This window comes from Lampris incognitus, chromosome 14, assembly GCF_029633865.1.
Source record: "Lampris incognitus isolate fLamInc1 chromosome 14, fLamInc1.hap2, whole genome shotgun sequence".
Lineage (NCBI taxonomy): Eukaryota > Metazoa > Chordata > Actinopteri > Lampriformes > Lampridae > Lampris > Lampris incognitus.
In genome coordinates this window covers 30968388-30991202 of record NC_079224.1, presented here as the reverse complement: position 1 = coordinate 30991202, position 22815 = coordinate 30968388, and the positions used below count along the sequence as shown (strand labels likewise).

Sequence of the window (22815 nt, the reverse complement as noted above, 5' to 3'; positions counted from 1 at the left end):
GAAAAAAACCCCACAATGATGCTAGCAGAAGTAATAAAGAAGTGATAGTGTACGATGAGTGAGCTAGAGAACAGCAAATATCAACAGATATTGTGAAATATAGCAGATAGTAGATTAGTAGTAGAGTACACTTAAACATGGTTGCTTGCTGGTTGGGAGGTTGGAATTTGCTGATTTAAAAAGCCCTCGTCCTGCACCTGGCTTTTATTTTTCCAGGTAGCTGTCTAACTATCTAGTTGTCAGCTGTTTTGTGTAGTCTAGAGCTAATAGCAAGTGTACTGGGAATGGGTAAAGGTAGGGAAATTGAAGTGATTTTGCGTGGGAAATTGCCTTGAAATTGGGCCACAGCCAAGGTTGGCAAAATCAGTCCTCAAACAGGGAAGTAAGCAAGACATCATTTGGGCTAAGGAAAACCAGGTGAAAGTTCGATATATGTGTCAACAGTAGCTAATAGGTAACTATATTATATTTCTTAAGGGGAAAAGTTTCGACTACACACTCTATACCTGCACACACCCTTAACTACACTGGTAGGGGGCAATGTGAGGGATTAAGGTGGTGGTGACACTGAGGTTTGGGTTTTTAGGGGTTTTATGCCAGCGTAAAAACTGGGGTAACCCCCAGACAAACACAGATAAACAGGAAGTGCTCAGCTCTGTGGCAGGCAAGGTCAAAGGTAGTCACAAGGTCAGAAGGTCAGGATATTCAGCAGTAAGCTCACAGGTGGAGCCCAGAGGAACTCTGAGAAGTGACTAGTCAGTCTGGTGCTCCTGTGGGCGAGGTGAGGGGCGGGGCCAGAGGGAGATGACTGTGTCGTGGTCGGTTGATTGACAGGCAGGTGGGCGAGTGCACTGCATTTCCTGCCAAACTTAACACATCACTGGGAATCAATCTGTGAAGGAAAAGAGAGCAGGTGAAGAAAAGGAGAATAAAGTAAAAGAAACGTGAAGAATTATTTTTTGGAAAAAGAGAAAAATGATTAGAAATCCACAGAACAGCTAGTGTTGTATCTATGCTTTCAAGGCTTAACACTGTGTGTGTGTGTGTGTGTGTGTGTGTGTGTGTGTGATTTGTCACTTTACTTGTCTCAGGGATGCGTTTCTCCAAGCTGAGGGGCTCCCTCAGTCCATCACCTCCAAAAGGAGTAGGTGTGGGCTCCTTAACCCCATTTTCTTTGGCAACACTCGCTGGTGCTGCAGCCTTGCCTGGTGTTGGAGTCTCACTTGGGGGCGACCGTGTCTTTTCCTCTGCCTTGTCCTCCTGAATACACATGTGGGTGCAAGAACACACACACACACATTCATGAACGGAAACACAGACAGGTTTGATTACATGTATGCACTCAACAGATGATGGTCTCGTTGGTGTGCTGTCATGCTACAGCACCATCTAGTGGTGTGAGCCTATCAAAGCACAATGATTCAGCATTCTCAGAGAATTAAACTGCAGTTCTGTTTGACCTACAATGTCTTTGGGCTTCTAATTATGGAAAATAAGTCATTATAATCCAAGGATGTACTTGTTAAACACTGACCTTATGTCCATTGGCATGTCCACTGCCTGTCTCCTGTCCCACATTGTCCATGGATCCGATCTTAGACTTGGCCTTGATGTTTATTTTATGGGATTCAATCTTCACGTCACCACCACCTGGGGCATGTGTCAACATAGAATAGAATTCAATAATACAATCGTTTTAAATTGTCTTGAAGGACAGAGAAGCGAGGCAAAAAGAACAGACCAGGCCAGAGCAAAGTAGAGCAGAACAGATAAGAAAACAATAGAAGAGATGAGAATAGAGCAGCGCAGAGAAGAACAGAGCAGAATAGGAAAGAAAACTTTACAGTCCGACCTGGCTTGTGTTTGATGTTGTCCTTGGAACCACATTTGGACGTCACCTTGCTCAGATCAACCTTTTTATTAAGGATCTGCACCTGTATAAGGGAATAGTGCTTGGTATAGTCTCATTTTATTTCACTGATTCATAAATATGCCACAATTAGATGGTAGTCCTGTTTTAATGGCACCCTGTACCCCCGGTACAATGTATGCTTCCAATATTTCAGAAAAATATCACCAAGTTCGGTCTCATATTGCGTGGATTGGTAGTAAGAGCTTAATTACATCAACAAAGTTCCCATTATATTGGCATTCATACTTAGGAGAGTATGAAAAATGTTTAATGTATGATAAGAGTGTGGGGTAGAATGAAATACAAAACAGTTAGCATGCTAAATGTTTGATGGCGCCTTTCTGACTGACCCCTGACACTGTCTTTATCTTTCTTTGACCCGTTTTATTCTCACTGAATTTACCATTTATTCTTCTCTAGTAATACATGTCTGGCTTATACTGATAATCTCTTTGGCTTTTAATTTGTCACTCTGACCTGAGCTAATTGTGTTTTCCAGCTTTTTTTCCCCAGCTTATTAATATTATCAGCATTATATAATCGTATCAGTGATGATAGCTTTGTACCAATAAAAGAACAATCTGCTAAGCAACAATTATGAATCATGGCCATGGTCCTAAATGGGGTTTGGGATGATTTGCATTGTGAAACAAAATGAAAGAAAGCAACAGGAGACTTGCATACATACACACAAAGACACACACCCACAGATATATTTGCACATCAGATTGTATATTCAGACTGTGATATCTTGAAAAGTATTCATTTTGATTGTTTAAATGTGCCTTATTCCTAAAATAGGATTTATGTTTATATAATTATTTACATTTTATGTAACCAAATTAACATACAATAACTACAAATCAAAATAGGCTCTCAGCTTTGGGCTCAAGTAAATATCAGTCAGTGGTGTTATTTGCAAATGTTAAAATGAAGCTGAAGGTGTCGGTTCTAGTCCACCAGAGCGTGTGGACTTAAACATTGATTTGTACAAGTGGTGCACACTGAATTTTTTGTGCACCTTTGTAAATCCAACTTCAGTGTATTGCCTAATCCTTGACGTTTAAGGATAAATGAGTATCCTTCATTGATGTCATTTTGCTTTTCTTGATGCTACTGCTTTGTCTAGATGCTGCTACTATGACACTGTCCAGCAGCACTTTTGCAGTTGGCATCATTAGTTTGAAGATGCAAACTGGTGCAAACAGACGTTACCAGACAACAACGGACCGGGTGATCAGACTGGAACAACATTTAGGTGAGTGAGCACCAGGGTTGGGTTCCATTCACAGGTTTAATCAGTTTAAAGAGCAAATCGAAGCTATTAACTCAGCAGCAATAGTGATGAGTTCCTCCTCTCCCCGTTCCCATTAAGTCAGAAAACCTTCCAATGCATACATTTCCAGTATCATACAATTTGAAGAACAGTAGTTGAATTTAATGTAATTGCTTCCTGCCCCAGTGGACACACAATCCTAGATCTCCTCAGTTAATGAAGGATGCCATCCCAGCCAGGTAGCAAGGCTAGTCACGTGCTCCAAGAAAACTCGTGTAAGAAAATAGATTGACTTGAGATTCTCACCTTGATCTCCTAAATCTGAATAATGTGGCCGAATTACAGCTAGCAGCTGTTTAAACACTCAATTATTATAAAAAAATAGACGTGTCACAGGGGCTTAAAAATGATTCCCTCAGTTCATGTAAACGCAGCCTAAATTAGATTAAAGCTGCAGTAGGTGACATTGAACATTCCAATGCAAATCCTTCCGCCTCTCTCTCTGCTGCCTCGTATCATTCCGCTAAGCCCCTCCCACTAAATGACCTCCGCATCGCTCTTCAGCCCCTTACACTTGTGTACAACACCAGAAAATGTCAAACTAAGACTCATGAAACTTGTAGCTGATAATCTATCCATGTAAATTATTTTTTTCAGCGAATTTCTTAGTTACACTAATATTGTTCATGTGAAGCAGCCATTTTGAGTTGGTCTTGTTGATTTTTAGGGTTAGGCTTATCCCGCAAGCAACCCGCGGGGCAGGGCGGAGAGGAATTTATTGCATAACACACGCATCTGCAGTTGTAAAACAGCCAATAGGAACGCCCTCTCTCTGAACTGACCCGGGATTGGGTAAAATCTTCTCTCCTTGGCTAGACCCCCCCCCCCCCCATTTCTCCCCATTTGTATCCGGCCAATTACACAACTCTTCCGAGCCGTCCCGATCTTCGCTCCACCACCTCAGCTGAGCTGGGGAGGGCTGCAGACTACTACGTGCCTCCTCCAATACATACAGTGCATCCGGAAAGTATTCACACCCCTTCACTTTCCCCACATTTTGTTATGTTACAGCCTTATTCCAAAATGGATTAAATTCATTTTTTTTCTCATCAATCTACACACAATACCCCATAATGACAAAGTGAAAAAGGTTTTGTAGAAATTTACTAAAAATAAAAAACTGAAATATTGCATGTACATAAGTATTCACAACCTTTACTCAGTACGTGGTTGAGGCACCCTTGGCAGTGATTACAGCCTCAAATCTTCTTGGGTATGAAGCTACAAGCTCGGCACACCTATATTTGGGGTATCTCTCCAATTCTTCTCTGCAGATCCTCTTGAGCTCTGCAGGTTAGATGGGGAGTGTCACTGCACAGCTATTTTCAGGTCTTTCCAGAGATGTTCAATGGGGTTTAAGTCTGGGCTCTGGCTGGGCCTCTCATGGACATTCACAGACTTGTCCCGAAGCCACTCCTTCGCTGTCTTAGCTGTGTGCTTAGGGTCATTGTCGTGTTGAAAGGTAAACCTTCGCCCCAGTCTGAGGTCCTGAGCACTCTGGAGCAGGTTTTCATCAAGGATCTCTGTACTTTGCTCCATTCATCTTTCCCTCGATCCTGACTAGTCTCCCAGTTCCTGCCACTGAAAAACATCCCCACAGCATGATGCTGCCACCACCATGCTTCACTGTAGGGATGGTATTAGCAAGGTGATGAGAGGTGCCTGGTTTCCTCCAGTCGTGACGTTTGGCATTCAGGCCAAAGAGTTCAATCTTGGTTTCATCAGACCAGAGAATCTTGTTTCTCATGGTCTGAGAGTCCTTTAGGTGCTTTCTGGCAAACTCCAAGCGGGCTGTCATGTGCCTTTTACTGAGCAGAGGCTTCTGTCTGGCCACTCTACCATAAAGGCCTGATTGGTGGAGTGCTGCAGAGATGGTTGTCCTTCTGGAAGGTTCTCCCATCTCCACAGAGGAACGCTGAAGCTCTGTCAGAGTGACCATCGGGTTCTTGGTCACCTCCCTGACCACGGCCCTTCTCCCCCGATTGCTCAGTTTGACTGGGCGGCCAGCTCTAGGAAGAGTCCTGGTGGATCCAAACTTCTTCCATTTACAAATGATGGAGACCACTGCGCTCTTCGGGACCTTCAAAGCTGTTGAAATTTTTTTGTACCCTTCCCCAGATTTGTGCCTCGATACAATCCTGTCTCAGAGGTCCACAGACAATTCCTTTGACTTCATGGCTTGGTTTCTGCTCTGACATGCACTGTCAACAGTGGGACCTTATATAGACAGGCGTGTGCCTTTCCAAATCACATCCAATCAATTGAATTTACTACGGGTGGACTCCAATCAAGATGTAGAAACATCTTAAGGAAGATCAGTGGAAACAGGATGAACCTGAGCTCAATTCTGAGTGTCATAGCAAAGGGTGTGAATACTTATGTACATGCAATATTTCAGTTTTTTACTTTTAATAAATTTGCAAAAATTTCTACAAAACCTTTTTCACTTCGTCATTATGGGGTATTGTGTGTAGATAGATGAAAGAAAAAAAGGAATTTAATCAATTTTGGAATAAGGCTGTAACATAACAAAATGTTGGGGAAGTGAAGGGGTGTGAATACTTTCCGGATGCACTGTACATAACGCGGGGATTCAAATTTAGCCCCCGGGCTAAATTTTTTAAGCCTGAATACAGAGCCAAGAGGAGGTGCAGAAGTCTAATTTTCTTTTAGAAGATTTGAATTACAATATGATGAAAGATTGTTATGGAATTTTTGCCCAATGACGCCATAAAAATAACTGCCTACTATAGGTTTAAAGCTGCTTCGATGAGTTTTTCCACTGTCTCAATGTAATTTTGAAGCCTCTCTATGACCAACATAAGCAAATCAGACCTTCAGCAAAAAGTTTAGATATTACTATGTAATGAGTCCATATGTTTGTCTTTGGGTTGGATTTCCTGCGATATCTGACAAAATGATTTGCCTGACACATAGCCCAAATTCTAGATATATTACCTCATCACTGTATATCTTGCAAACACCTCTTTGTTCCAAAACACTGCTACATCTCTCACTCTTCTCTTCAAAACAAATGCACAACTACCAGATGGTGAATGGAGATCACTGTGAGAAGAGGTGATGCTTATGCTAAATGAAGTCATTCTTCCATGAAACACTACCGCTTTTGTCAACGGGGGAACACAAAGTCCACAAATATCCAAAACTCCTCGTAGCAGCTTTAAAGTTGTGTAACAGGCATCACTCAGTGGATGATTTTGCATTTACATAAGAATATTAGAAGAAATCAGCTCATAGCCCTTTTTTGACAGAGACCTTATGTTTGAGAGTGCTAATCTACTACTGTTACTGCTACTACTACTACTACTACTACCGGCTGCTCCCGTTAGGGGTCGCCACAGCGGATCATCCATTTTCATCTCTTCCTGTCCTCTGCATCTTCCTCTGTCACGACAGCCGCCTGCATGTTCTCCCTCACCACATCCATCAACCTCCTCTTTGGCCTTCCTCTTTTCCTCTTGCCTGGCAGCCCCATCTTCAGCATCCTTCTCCCAATATACCCAGCATCTCTCCTCCACACATGTCCAAGCCATCTCAATCTTGCCTCTCTTGCTTTGTCTCCAAACCATCAAACCTGAGCTGTCCCTCTAATGTACTCATTCCTAATGCTGTCCTTCTTCGTCACTCTCAGTGAAAATCTTAGCCTCTTCAACTCTGCCACCTCCAGCTCCACCTCCTGTCTTTTTGTCAGTGCCACCTTCTCCAAACCATATAGCTGGTCTCACAACCATCTTGTAAACCTTCCCTTTAACTCTTGCTGGTACCCTCCTGTCGCAAATCACTCCTGACACTCTTCTCCACCCACTCCACCCTGCCCGCACTCTTGAGAGCACTAAAGGAAGACATAATTCATGTGGTTTCTTTCTGTTTTGATGGCCATCACATGAGTGACTCTGTACTAATGAGTCAAAAATCAGGCTATTTTGCCAGTGCCTTCATTTGAGCTGGACGGCTTGATTGAGGATAAATTTAGACAAAATTTTGTTGTGTGCATCCTCCTTAACTAGAGTCTGCCTCCAGCTCCAGCGGTACTTACGTTTCCCCCCCCAGGGACATGTTTGATATTGTCCTTGGAGCCACAGCGAGACGTGACGTGGCTGAAGTCCAACTTTTTGTGCACTATCTGCACCTACGGGCAGAAGGACAGGCAAGACGGGCAGACCGACAGACAAGACAGGCAGGCAGACGGACAAGACAGACACACAGAGAGACAAGACAGACAAGCAAGCAAAGAGAAAGACAGATTGATAGCGAAGGAAAGAAAAAGGTAGAAAGAACAAAAGAGGCAGGCGTGTGTAAGAGGCAGACAGACAGAATAAACAGGCAGAAAAGAGAGCAAAGAGAGAGAAGCAAATCAGCCGCTAGCTTAAGTTAAAAGGAAACAGCAGTGCATATGGAGGAGTTACTGTCATCACAATAGCCTGAAAGGTCAAATAGAAGTGACTGGTTGCATTTATTGGAGAAAACCTTGATCTGTTATTGGTTTTCATGATGCTATCATCACTATTTATTCTTATTTATCTGGACAATCTGTGGAAGATGTGTTAGGCGGGTATGATTTTATTGATACAACACTCGTTCAGCTGTTTCGATAGCCACGTGAACATTATTTTGGGCTGTTATATGAAAAACTTGTTCAACCCTCCTGGTTTTACATGAAGTTTAACTCCAAGGGAGAGACAGTATGTTCAAGTAAAAAACATGTCTGAGATGATGCTGTTTTTAAGCCCCAAAAGACGATGACACTGGCTCAATAAAATCACATCTTTTTAAAAAGAGCATGGCTGATTAATACGAGAAGAAACAAAACGGGACACAACACAGAGCAAAGAACAAAAGATGGTTAGTGTTCGGTTAGTGCAGTACATAGTTAGTGGGTTAGTGCAAATCTCAAGTTGTGCAATGTCATTTTAACTCGAGAAAATCATCTCAATACCTATGAAGGGGAAAAGAGAGCATCTTTAATAAAGAATCTGAGGTGTTCCTTTCTGTCATTTGCCATTCATCCATGCACATAAGGCATATTAGTCTCTCGGGTTTAAGGCCTTTTGCTTTCCCAGCCCATCCCACTGCGTAACCTGCCCTTGAAACCTCCAGCTCTAGACAAAACAACAGAAGCAGACATTACAGATACGTACATGCTGAATGGCCAGGAGAGCTGACTGATGACCCAGGAAACCTGCATACTTAACCAACTGTTCATTTGTTAAAATATAGGATCCTCCCTTTGACACGCCTCTCCAAAACACACACACACACACACACACACACACACACACACACACACACACACACACACACACACACAGTCTATACAGATGGAAATGATGTAACTCACTGCTTTTGTTTTGTGCTGTGAATCAGCTTTGCTGGTGATATTACCTCCCTGCTCACGCTTTTAAAAGCCCTGCAGAGGACATGTCAGACACCCCCCCCCCAAGCTGAGAGGGGGCTCATGACATAGGTGGCAACAACAGGGGATGACTCACCAAGCTGTTAGCGCGCGTGCACACACACGCACACACACACACACACATACAGAAAAATGCAAACACACAGAAGCAAAAATGTTCTGTATGCACACATATTTCACAGTCCCACACCACATTTCTTTTTCCTCGCCGTCCAGTACAGCATTGGTGAAAATCCTTCATTAATTTAAGAAGCACAACTAGCTGCAAGTTAGTAAATAAGCTGTGTGTCTCCTTTATTTCAGTGAGGCATCCCAACAATGCTACAAAATCATAAGCCCAGACAAACTCTGCCTTCACTGTTTCAGACAAAGGAAAATAAAGTGAAATTCAAAATTCCAGGGTGTCCCTTCAGTTTCTTGGTAAACAGACAAGGTGGCCGGATGTGCACGTGTACATGATGATGGCGACCATGAAAAAGAATACGGATTACATCGATATATAGAATGACTATATTCAGGTAAATAGTGTATAAAGGTTTCAGTGTAAATGGGTGCAGGTTAGATGAATGGGATTCAACCGGCCCTCTCTCACTTTTGGTGTATATAATAGAGATGGAGCCATATGAGGTAGGGATGTAAATGCATAAATATATGTGGACAGGTGGACATAAGACAGTGAACACTTGAGTGTTCATACTCGTCCCCTCTAATAGATTGTATCCAAATCGTGTACATTCGTTTTGTCTAAAGGACAACAAAAACAGTTCTGTTAACTCTGCATCAACTCTCACATATTTGGCTGTTTGTACTGTTGAATCAACTGCCCATCCATCCATTATCCAAACCGCTTGTCCTGCTCTCAGGGTCGCGAAGTTGCAAAAGAAATCGATCCCTTTGTAATGCTAATAGGTGTAAAGTGAACATAGTGCCTCTGCCCACCAGTTAGCTTTAACCTAGTATGTCAGAAGAACTTGAATGAGTCATTTGTATTTATAGGGGCAACAGGGTTTAGACCAGCCCTAGAATTTCTAGGGGTCACCAGATGCTTGTGGAGCAAACAAGCATGAAACCATTGAGACCCACGGCTCACCTGATGCGAAAAATAGGTGTACTGTCCCATTAATTGCTGTGCGGTCAGGTGGTGCACCCTGCATTGGCCCTCAGTGTACTTCAAGACTTCTTTGAGAGAACAATACAGTACTAAATGTCTTTAAGTTCAGTAGAAAATAATCATTCTTCATGTCAGGGTCAGCATGAAAAACATTGCAAGCATTGATTGTTACAGAAATCAAACATGAATCATTGTCACCTTTAAAAACGCATTCAGTTTACTGTTGTATGAGTCCCCTGAAGACACACATCAGCAATAACAGCTTCTGTGCAAATAATGGGGGATACATTTTAAGCATCAGCTTCTTAAGATGACCCTGGGATCCGACAGTCTTGGTGGCTATTGTGCGTAGAAGAATGGCTGTTGAGAAAATCGAAGGACAACGAGGACAACAGCAGACCAATAGCAGGTGCAGTCTGACACGCTCATGTGTGAGTGACCCCAGTTTGCGACGCAGAGCCCACAGCGGCAGTTCCGCGGCACCATGGGAAAAATAAAATAACATATTTTAGACTGGGGAATGTTTTTTACATTACATCGCCTGTACCAGGGATATAGTAATTTGCCTTGGAATAGAGTTTTATTTTTAAATTTTGGGATACTTTATTGATCCCCATAGGGAAATTACGCTTTGCATTTAACCCATCCTAGATGTGTAGCTAGGAGCAGTGGGCAGCTGCTGTGCAGCACCCGGGGACCAACTCCAGTTATTTCTTCCTGTTGCCTTGGTCAGGGGCACAGACAGGAGTATTAGCCCTAACATGCATATTATTTTGATGGTGGGGGAAACCGAAGCACCCATAGAAAACCCACCGCAGACACGGGGAGAACATGCCAACTCCAAACAGAGGACCTGGGATGATTCCCAAGGTTGGACAACCCCGGGGTTCGAACCCAGGACCTTCTTGCTGTGAGGCAACAGCGCTAACCACTGCGCCACCGTACCACCCATAAAGATGCTGTCAGAAGTGGGATCATTGAGTGTGTTTGTGAGAGTCAATGTGTGTGTGCACATGAAGTGCCGTTATTTCAATAAATCTAAAAACACTAATTAAAGCCAAAATCAAATTAGTTGTTGTTCTGTCTGTGGGCAAAGCAATGGTCTTCCTGAGTGAGTTGGGTACCTTTCATGTGTTATGTTACAGTAATCCCCGAACAGTCTCGGGCAGACAGTTTATATGAGATCAATGTATTTGGATCGAGGTGTTAAATGTCCCAGTGTTGGGGGGGGGGGGGGTCATGAACACCAACCTGATTATTCTGGGGGGTTATGACTTGAACAGGTTGAGAACCACTGTTTTAGAGGTGTGTGTAGAAGGTAAGGGCTCGCTCTGTTCTTGACGATATGGGTAGTTATTAACTGTAAAACTGTGTCGCTATATGAAGGTGATTGTGTGCACATGTGATGTATAGAGGGGTCGATGCTCTTTTCAGGTTAAAGTTATCCTTGATCTTGGTGGTGGATGTCAAGTATGCACCTATAGAGGAGGTGCTGGGGAGATGCAGAGGTGTGAATGTAGTTTATGGGGTTGTGAGTATGGACGTTTATGGGTGTACTGTTTATTGTTTATTTAGATCCCCATTAGCTGTTAGTATGTTCTTCCTAGGATCAGTGTTTAGCAGACACTGAAGAGACTATCAGTGAAACTCTGCCCTGGCATCTCTGACTTACATGACACAATGGTGAGTATATCAGAAGTACAGATGTCTGTGTCCAGGTGGATTGTGTAAGGCTGTAAACTGGCAGAGAAGAGTGTGTAATGTATTGGACAATTTCTGTAAGGATTTAGGTTCAGTGGATGTTGAATAATAATAATAATAATGAGAAGAATTATAATAAGGTTGGTTATGGAGAACTGTTCCACGTCAGCATCAGTTTCATGATTGTTCAAACAAATCTATGTTCAACAAAAACCAAAGTTATATCAACCTTCGGTCATTAGAAAGCCATCTCAAAAGCTCTGAACAGCCTGCTATGATGCACTGTGTTACATGCTCAAACAGTTTGAAATACAAGATTGACTTCGGATATAACTTGTGAAACTACTGTAGCAATCTCGTAAATAAACAGGAATGTCCACATTTTGCATACTTTACCCACAGAGCCCCCAGCTGCATATCTGCTGTAGATGCATTGCCACCGCTTTATTACTGCACAGTGCTAAAACCACAGATGAACGACTGGTCTACAACTATGCACAGTGTTGACTTTGTGGGTTTTGATAGTGGACTAGTCAATTATTTTGTGAAACCCCTAGTGGGGATCCATACTTTTGTGGAAGGACTTTAGATTTCTGAAGGACAAAGACCTGGGCATGCAGGTTTTAAAAGCCAGAAATCTCAGCACCTGGCAAAGCCATCCTTTTATAGATTTACAACTCCTTCTAACGCCCCTATACATGATGGTCATTTTTTTGCAATGATAGTCAAAATGTTACTGATGATGGCTTTAAAAACAATGATAGACCAAACTGCTGCCACTGCATGAAGATAATTGTATGCAAGGGAGGAAGCACCAACAATATGGTGTAACATTTACTGCAGCAAGGATTAAACCTGCAAGAATATACCGTTTTCAAAAAACCCCATCCCCACCCCCCATGCTAACATTGCTAATACCCTACACACAGGTACAAGCACATACAAACAAGGAGACATTAAGTTTGCTATATGGCAAAATAGGGAACACTATAGTTCATAGAGGAACATGACCCTTCCTCAAGTTCATCCCTAGAGGGCTACTGGTAGGGAAACTCTATACACCACTGCAATGAAGGGGAAGTTGAGAATAATTGACGATATAGTTGGTATATAGTAGGTATATTTTCTGATAGTAAAATCACAGTTTTAATTCTAGAGATTGATAGTATCTATGTGTATTAATTTGAGAACAATACTGCACTGCAATGACCAAGGGTGCACATGTTTGGAGCTTGCATTTGCCTCGGCAGTCTCTTTAGGGTTTTTTTTTTAACAAGGCTGTTACCAAACCTACAAGATCTACCATTCTTTGTTTATGCTTGACACAATTAATAAAGGACTGGTATGCTCAGATCAGCAATTTATTTAAATAACTACGCATTTAAAATAAAATGTGGACCTTCATTTGACTGAATACATTAAATCTGATAATAGAAAGGTCTTATGTCACAATGTATTGTCATGGGTGGTGTATAGGAGTGTAGTTTAGGTGGATGTGATTAGGGTGTGTATAAGATGTACATAGAGAAAATATGGATGGATTTAAACTTGGTGGGTGTATAAGTGTGTAAGGGTGGAAATGGTAGGGACTCACTCTTGCCTTGGCGGTGGGGTTGGAGGGGTCTGAAGCCTTGTTGTTCTGGGTGGAGGAGACCTGGGGAGACAATTACCCACCCGGTCAATACAACCTCCAACTAACTACACACCACAACACAAGTGGGTTGAGGCACAGAAACCAATCAAATCAAGGGAAAGTGGGCATATGGGTTGGCAGTAGAACCAAATACATTGAAGGATACTGAGAATATAGATCATAATAACCAATCAAATGGAAGCATACTGAGGTTTACGGACAAACATACTCAACCATATGGAAGGATGTTGAGTGAATGAATATGTGCAACCAATCACATGAAGTGGTAGTAGGTGCAGCAAGATTTAAAGACATTGTGGTGTGAGGATGAATTAGACCCAATGAAATGGGAGAACAATAGAAACTTATCTTTGTAGAACCACACATCAAATGTCGCTATGCTGGAATGATCATCAAATAAGATGTGATGGCAGCACACTTGGGTATATAAACCACTCACACAAACAGAATAATGATTTAAAGTGGATCAGCACAAGTACAATGTGGGCTAGCATGCGCTGGTAGAGAGTGCCAATCATTGTGAGGGTTACAGGGCAACACAACGTTCACTAATGCGGATAAATGATAATAAGGTAACACAAATTAGTTGTGGCAGTTAAATACCACGATACTGAAGCACATAGCTCAGAAACACCCAATCACATTCATACATTTTTAAGTTCAAATTATCGGAACAATGAGGGGAGAATACATAATTAATAAACCAATCTCCAGCATTGCAATGCTGGAAAGAAAATGAGCCAACACCACTAAATAAGGATCTATGACAGTGATTTGGTTTATGTGTGTGTTCATTTTTCATACAGCCGAGGAATACATAATTTGGTAAGTCATTGCAAGCGGTGAGGTGGCGGCACATCTTTGAACCGAGGGAACTACCATGGAGTATCTTGGAGAGTAAGAGGTTCTGACTCCTGTGCTGCTGTTTAAAGGGCATAATTAGCCCAACTTATACATTTTTCTGTTGTCGGTTGGCATCAACAGGTCCTATACTTCTGGTTTCATAGTGGCATTGTCCATGTGATTATGGCCTATGGTTCATCTTACTCTTGCTACTCAGTATTAGTGAAGAATCCGTTTTATGTTGCAGGTTCCTCAGTGGACTCGAGGATGTGCTGGCCTGCTAGAAGAGCAGACACACTATTTCTAGAAAATGGGTTAATGAGAGACAGGTTTATGTGTGAATGTGAATATCTTTGAGGAAATGGGGTGCTATGAATCCCTATATATCGTGAACAGACAGAAGTGTCCTTCATGCAATACAGTACAGACATTTATACTGGAAAGAACTTTGCAACCCAACTGAACAAAAGGACTAGATGCACAAAAACTTTTTTTGGGGGGGATTTTTTTCTCCCCAATTGTACCCGGCCAATTACCCCACTCTTCCGAGCCGTCCCGGTCACTGCTCCACCCCCTCTGCTGATCCGGGGAGGGCTGCAGACTACCACATCTCCTCCGATACATGTGGAGTCACCAGCCGCTTCTTTTCACCTGACGTTGAGGAGTTTCACCAGGAGGATGTAGCGCGTGGGAGGATCACACTATTCCCCCCAGTTCCCCCTCCCCCCTGAACAGGCACCCCGACCAACCAGAGGAGGCGCTAGTGCAGCGACCAGGACACATACCCACATCCGGCTTCCCACCCGCAGACACAGCCAATTGTGTCTGTAGGGACACCCGACCAGGCCGGAGGTAACATGGGGATTCAAACCGGCAATCTCCTTGTTGGTAGGCAACAGAGTAGACTGCCATGCCACCCAGATGCCCATAGATGCACAAAAACGTTTAACATCAACAGCAGGTATAGATGAAAATACAAAACATACACATAAGAATTTGGTAAGCAAGCAGTTCAGGAACAGAACATTTCCCAAAGGTAGGAGGAAATTAAGTTTATGTATAAATGAATGAAAATAAGATCAATGAAAAAGTCAACCAATATAGACCCACTGCCCCAAATATTGAGTTCACAGCAAGACACTGGTGCAATTCAAAACTATATGGCCAAACAAGTCTGCATATTTCTTATAGAATACAAAAATAATAAGCTGAGGATGAATCAGGTTGAGTAAATAAAGTAGACAGTAGGAAAAGCATATGCTTGTCATCTGAAGTGACACATAACGTTTTCCAACACATCCAGGTGTCTAGCTCTTATCAATCCAGTGCTGGTGCAATGCTTTGACAGGGGAATACAGATCATCTCTGATTTGTATTTTCCTTTTCTCAAAGTGACAGTGTGTCTGTGTGTATGTATGAAACAGCGAGAGAGTAGCTGATGGATATAGACAGAAGCATTCAATGGGATGGGTAGAAAGATGTTAGGAGAGGTTGGGGAGAAACTGAAAGTTTTACAGAAAGAAATAATGGGCCAGAATAGAGATGAAGTGAAGGGGCAGAAATATGAGAGGTGTAGAGGCAGGTGGAAAGTCAAAACAGATAATGAGGAATGAACTTGTAGAACAGTTGACAGATGTGAAGGGTTGAATATTTCATTGTTATAAAAGTTACTTCTGCATGATAAAAGTATGATCACTAACAAGTTATGTCTCTTTCTTACACAAAGGTAGTACAGTATTGGATGTTGCCAAAATGACTCCAGTCTGATTTACTGGTTAATTGACTGATTGACTGGTGTTTGCAGTCTAAAGGTAATATATTTCTGTGACCGTCCTGATTTGTGAAACAAATCACTGAGTGATTTTTTTTTCATATTTCACAGAGAGGGATCAGTGGTGATTTAGTATCACATTTTCTCAGCTATCTAAACTCTACAGATAGACTGCTAAACTGAGATTTTTTTTATACAGAGTACACCAACCCCCTTCATCTCTAGCATTTGAATAGCATGAGTGTGAAATATGATAAAAAAGGCACTGCAGTTGAATCTTGCAAATAAAAATTGAAATGGTGCATGCAATATGGACCCCTTGACAGAGTGCACAATGCTCAATCATTGTTTTTAGTTATGAGTACCATCAAAATAATATAAGAAGCACATTTTGTTGCGATGAAATCTGTGTGTATCAAGCCACTCTGCATCTTACAGATTTGTTAAGATTCAGTTTGAGAGGCAAGAAAATGCCATGTCAACTGTCAATGCAGACACAAACCTGTTGATTTTTTTTGTTATAGACATTCATATTATAAGTATATCAATTATGATGAATCTACATTTCAATTAATTTTCTTAAACTGCAATACTGTGGGGGGAGAAAACCCCATTAGGATTCTCAAAAAGTACTTATCTCAGACCTGAAATCCACTTTACTCAGAGATGCTGTTTGATGCAGCTGCTTTATTAGTAGCTCGGTAAAAAAGGGTATCTTGCAACATGATAGTAGTTAAGTCTTTTAGGTATAAGAAACCAGCAGGGCTTTCTCACCGGGAGATTAACAATGAGAATCTATAATCGCAGATTAGAAACAAGAGTCACTGTGGATAGAGACCATTTTGAACCACATCATTGGCTGAACTTACACAAACTAGAAAAGCTGATATATGTCACAGGGTGTCCAGCCCCTGACAGATCTCAACAGGCATGCCACAAGGCTCAATGCTTGGTCCACTCCTTTTTCCCACTCTATATCTATATCTCACTTGGTCCAATCATCTCAGCAGATGGGTTCTCCTACCATTTATATGCCCATGACAATCGACGTGACCTTTCTTTTCCACCAGAAGACAATGAGGTGTCTGTGTGGGTTGCTTCTTTCCTCACTGACATATCTGCTTGGATTAGGGAGTGAGACCGCCAGATCAATTTCCCCAAAACAGAGCTTTTGATCATTGCTGCTAACACCTGTATTCCTATCAAAATATTGATCAGGCTCGATACATTGACAGTCATGCCCTCCAGACCTGGAAGGAACTTTGTGGTGATGATCAACAACCAACTTTCATTCTCTGATCATGCTGGAGCTGTCTCCTTTCCTTTCCCTTTGCTCTGTACATCCAAAAAAAAAAATCTGACCGTGTTTATTGGAGCATGCTGTGCAGCTCCTGACCAGTTGTTCCCCAGCAAGGTTCAAAACTTTGCTGCTGACTTTCCAGGCAGTTCAAGGAACTGCACCAGGTTTCCCACAGACCTATATTAACATGTTCATTCCTGCTCAGCCTCTTCTTTCTACCTCTGGGAGGCTAATATCTATGTCTTCGTCAAGAGGGCTGCGCTTTAGGTCCAACTTTTCTTTCCTCTTTCTCTTTAACAGAATGGTGGCATTAACGATTGTCTCCCATCAGGGCTGCAGACTCGCTTATAAAATTCAAAAAACATTTAAAATTTTTCCTTTTACAGGCCAACCTTAATCCACAGATGACTTTGAAACTGCTAATTTGTAATCCCTGTCTGCCTGGTGTGCACTTGCACTAATTGCACTTGACATGCACTTTTGGCTATGATTTGATTACTACTTCACTGGTCTAAGATGTCTGAAGATTGACACACAAATATATCTTTTAACAGCTAAGTCACTTTTGATAAAAGTGTCCACTAAATTACAAAATGTAAAGATAAATATTTAGCAACTGCTGATAATAAGAATGACTATTGATCAATACCAACCAAATCAATCACCAGATCAGCAATCTTTGAAAGCTGATATCATCATTCTTTGCACCAGAGTCATTCCTTGACCTTGATTCTACTTCCTGGGGCCACTTCCAGGTTTTTCCTACCTTTCCTCCACCAGGCTGATACTTGATGTTGTCAGTGGATCCAATCTTAGAGCGGACATTTTTCAGGTCTGGTGTCGGGGCATTGATGGGCCGGGCGTTCCGTGGAGCACGGGGCACTGACGGCTTCTTTTCCATGGGGGTCTGCTTCGGCACAGGGGGTTTGGTGATGGTACGGCGGCGGTGAGCAGCGGGTGTATCACCATTAGTAGTGGCACCTTGGGGAGTGGGGGTAGTGGTGGATGCTGGACGTGGGCGAGGACGGGTGGCTGTAGGGAGAGAAATTGAGGCATTGTTCTTTTTTTGTCCTAACAAAACTGGGGCAAACTGTCCATAACTACTTGCAAAGGTAGTAATATGAAGTAATCACTGTGCTTTTTGCTCATAATAATGATAATAAAAACATTAACAACAACAACAATTAACAAGAATGTCCCCATATTTTTGCAACTGGCTGTATATGCATGGACCTGTAGTCTTGGGTGTGCTGGGTTTCTTCTGGGTTTCTCCTGTCTTATTTTCAGCCTTGTCAGTCTTGGTAGCTGGGGGGGGTGGGGTTAGAAGAGAGCGCAGTCATTTCACACTTGTCTGATACAGATACAAATATTCTACTTGACTAAATCAATTATAAGAGCTATTTATTTTAACTAGTAACCATCAGGACTCAAAACAGTGCAAATAATTAATTTGACTCTTAATGCAGTCTTTAGTTTGTGGTCTGGAAGAACACCACTTCAATACATGATGAATTATTTTCCCCTTTTCAAGAAGACACTGTGTGTGATGTGTCAATCAAGACGTGCACTAATATCGGCGGTACAGTGGCATCACACACACATTCATTCATTCATTATCCAAACCACTTATCCTTACTCAAGGTCATGGGGATGCTGGAGCCTATCCTAGCAGCCATTGGGTGGCAAGTGGGGACACACCCTGGACAAACTGCCAGTCCATCACAGGGCCGACCGACACACACACACACACACACACACACACACACACACACACACACACACACACACACACACACACATTCAAACCTAGAGACAATTTAGTACGGCCGAGTCACCTGACCTACATGTCTTTGGACTGTGGGAGGAAACCAGAGCACCCGGAGGAAACCCACAGTGACACCGGAGAACATGCAAACTCCACACAGAGGATGACCTGGGATGACCCCCAAAGTTGGACTACCCCAGGGCTCGAACCCAGGACCTTCTTGCTGTGAGGCGACCCCACTAACCACTGTGCCACCATGCTGCCTCTTGTAGCTGTCTTACTGTGAAAATCATATCCCCAGTACGCCTGTTCTTCCTGAAACCGCACTGTGACTGGCAGCAGATGTTCTGTCAAGTGCTTCACCATCCTGCATCGCATGACCTTTACAAGGACCTTGCCTGCAACAGCTAGCCAGGATATGCCTCGACTGTTGCCGCAGATGGACTTGTCACCCCTGTTTTTGTACAGGGTGACAATTTTCGCATCCCTCCATTGTTGAGGAACACTCACCTGGTCTCAGACCTACAGGGTACAACTAAGTGACATCCTCAGTCCAGACTGACCACAGGTATCCCCACCCCCTACAAACAACACAGCTGCACAACAATCGAAACCAACAACTAGCCCCACATGAAAACACAGATATGCATGTGGCATCACACAATACAAAGAAAAGCAGAAGTCCACTGAGCTGCTGTAGCTGTCAGAACAGCCCGTTTCACTTCAAACTTAACGTTGATCAGATGTTTTGACAGTTATGCTGCGACTCTGTGTAGCATTTTCAAGTTATCTTGTTTTGTTTTAAAGCATAAAAAAGACAACACCAAAAAACATGTTGCTGTATTACAGCAGTGCTTCCAGCAAAGTGAATTGAATGAATGAATCATATTTTCCCCAAGGAACTGCGATGAGACATATGCAAAGCTGAAAACCTGTTTGGCTTACAATACTTTGCTTACATTGAGTCATAGTTCCCTTGGAGGAGAGCGAGGTAACTTTTGTGGTGTGCAGATTAAAGCACTAAATGTGCTTCCCCAAATCCTAGCGCTTGATACTGAAGGGCAGCATATGGCTGAAATCGCTCTATACTGTTGTCTGAATCAGTACCAGCATGCCTTAACCCATTCCTCCTTCAGGTGAGCTCAAGAACTGAAAAGTACCAGAACAAAGGTCAGGAAGCACCAGAAATATTTTGATCCAGTCAATTTAGAGTCGGGATGCTGCCTATTATGGCAGTATTCACATTTGTAGCCGAAAACATTACTGTATAACATTTTACTGAAATATAGTAAAAAGGGCATCAGCTGGGATTGTGAACACAATATGCTTTTATGCTAGCTATGTGTATTGCTGTGTGTGTGTGTGTGTGTGTGTGTGTGTGTGTGTGTGTGTGTGTGTGTGTGTGTATTGTAAGCATATGTACCAGCAGTTTTGCTTGCAGCATTAGCTGAGGAGCCATTCTTATTGGTGGCTGCACGAGGGGTAGGAGTGGCCTTTGGTACAGTTGGGCGCTTCTCGGTTGTACCATTCTCAGGGGTCTGGAAAACATAAACACAAAAGGGATGAGCAGTGTGTGTGTGTGTGTGTGTGTGTTATCTAGGTATATCTCTTCATATAGGTGTGCATCTGGCTCCACGATGGGCACCTGTGTGTTTATCTGTATTCATCCATGCGTGTATGTACTGTACGGTTGTGTGACCAAGGCTCTATTTTTCTGTTCTCTGGTGTTTGAAGAGACAGATTATTTGACTAAGAATAACAGAAAAAGAAGAAGAGAGAGGAAGTTGGATACAGACAGGTAGAGAAAAAAGAAGTTGGGGGAGGTAATAGGAGGGAAGGACAGGAGGTAGAAGATGGAAGGAAATAAGGTCTATACAGTTTTATTTGAGCAAAGAGAATAAAACTGAGTATATTTCCGTGACAACATTGCAGGGATCTGGTGACTGTGGGATATAACTGGTATCAGTTTGTTCTAACCAAGTAGGCCAATTTTAACCTTTAATTCTACAAGAAGAGTTTCCCATGTGTAGTTTTACAGCCATGCCTTCTTTCACATTTGCTTAGTGCTGCCCACTGTCTTTGACTGTTGTTTACTATGCATTTACTAAGCAGCTGTAGTCCCTTGCCCCAGGGCATCTCTGCAGTCATTTTTTTTCTTTACTTTTCCCCCCATTTTTTCTCCCCAGTTATATCTGACCAATTACCCCACTCTTCCGAACCATCCTGGTCGCTGCTCCACCCCCTCTACCAATCCGGGGAGGGCTGCAGACTACCACATGCCTCCGCTGATACACGTGGAGTTGCCAGCCGTTTCTTTTCACCTGACAGTGAGGACTTCGCCAGGGGGACATAGCACGTGGGAGGATCACGCTATTCCCCCCAGTTCCCCCTCCCCTCTGAACAGACGCTCCGACTGACCAGAGGAGGCGCTAGTGCAGCGACCAGGACACACCCACATCCGGTTTCCCATCCACAGACACAGCCAATTGTGTCTGTAGGGATGCCCGACCAAGCCAGAGGTAACACAGGGATTCGAACCGGTGATCCCGATGTTGGTAGGCAACAGAATAGACCGCTACGCTACCCAAATACCCCAAGAAGTCATTATTGCGTTACTTTTGCATCCTTCCCTGCAGATATTTTTCAAATGCTTCCAGGGATCAGACTGATACCCTCACTTTCATTTGCCTGCTGCCCTGATGTCGAGGCTTTCGACTCATATGTTGTTTGCTACCGCCAATCATGTTTACAACTGGTAACTGAACTACCTAGCTCAGTATAAAGAGACACAACAGGACTGATGATGAGCTTCCTGTTTTTCTGCTAACTCTGGGTTTCTCCACTCAATTTTACAAAATCATGCCACGGGACTTTTCAAGGACATTTTCCACACTACAAAAACACTACATCTTAGCAAGTCTGACACATAGAAATCTAATCTTGTTTCACCAATAATTTATTCACTAAGAATTGACTATGTAAGATTATTTATCATGATGTAATAAGTTTTATCTTGACTTATCTAAGTTATTTCACCTTAGCGGTTTTGCTTATTAATTGCATGTTATGCTTGAGACTAGATAAAAAAATCTTGAAATCAACGCAGTTTAATTTGTTTGAAGATTTCAGGTAAGCAAGTGATTTTATCTTGTTTCAAGAAAGCCGTTGCTCACGTAAGGTGATATTAGTCAGTATTAACTATCAGCAGAAGCCTCAACAGTCTCTACATGGACTGTGTAACTTACACTGGTCAATGAACATTTCACCCAAAGTTCAAACACTGATGTATAATCTCAGCTGATAAAAATATGATTTTAAACTAAACTGTACAATTTTCCATGACTTGACTATTATTTCCTGTTCTCTAATTGGGACACACATCTGTACCTTGAGCCAACTCTAACCACCAGATTCCGTGGAGACCCCTTCTCCTTTTTGAGGCCCTTGAGGCAAATTTGTAATTTGTGATATTGGGCTATACAAATAAAATTGAATTGACTTGACAATTGGTTAATTTCACAATTTTCCTGGTGTTTTTCATAACTTACAGGTTTTCCGGCACATTAGGGCAACCTGCAACTATGTCTTTAGTATCTATGGTGTGTTTGACTCACCTTGGCAGCCTTGGCTGGACCAGTTGCCGCTGGCGACTGCTTAGCGGTGGTGGGAGTGGTAGCCTTGGTTACAGGGCTTTTTTTATTGGCTGAGGTTGTGGTGGGAGAGGGGCGTTTGGCAGAGCTGGCCTCGCCATTGGTGGAGAGGGTGGATGGGCGGGATTTGGCTGAGTTTGATTTGGTTGACCCCACATCAGGCTGGTGATAATGTCACAATAACAAGCCATGACAACGCAGGAAGAAAGGAAAAAGAGGGAAAAGGGTTCGATTCAGAAAGAAACGAGAGAAAGAATTAAAAGGTAGAAAAGAGATAGAAAGATAGAAACAGGATAAAATAGAATAAAACAGAAAGAAGAAAGAAACAACATAAATTT

General features: G+C 42.5%; 1 protein-coding gene across 1 annotated transcript in view; it reads right to left on the bottom strand.

The window, feature by feature from the left end:
• Positions 1-591: 591 nt before the first annotated feature.
• LOC130124227 (microtubule-associated protein 4-like) overlaps positions 592-22815 on the bottom strand; it is a 79807-nt gene continuing 57583 nt past the window's right edge. The window contains exons 7-16 of the mRNA XM_056293680.1: positions 22442-22639; positions 20251-20365; positions 18314-18367; positions 17829-18094; positions 13089-13148; positions 7306-7398; positions 1853-1934; positions 1535-1650; positions 1083-1260; positions 592-892 (exon numbers count right to left, since the gene is read on the bottom strand). Coding sequence (XP_056149655.1) covers positions 888-892; positions 1083-1260; positions 1535-1650; positions 1853-1934; positions 7306-7398; positions 13089-13148; positions 17829-18094; positions 18314-18367; positions 20251-20365; positions 22442-22639 — 1167 coding nt within the window. The 3' untranslated portion in view covers positions 592-887. The remainder of the gene's footprint in view (positions 893-1082; positions 1261-1534; positions 1651-1852; positions 1935-7305; positions 7399-13088; positions 13149-17828; positions 18095-18313; positions 18368-20250; positions 20366-22441; positions 22640-22815) is intronic.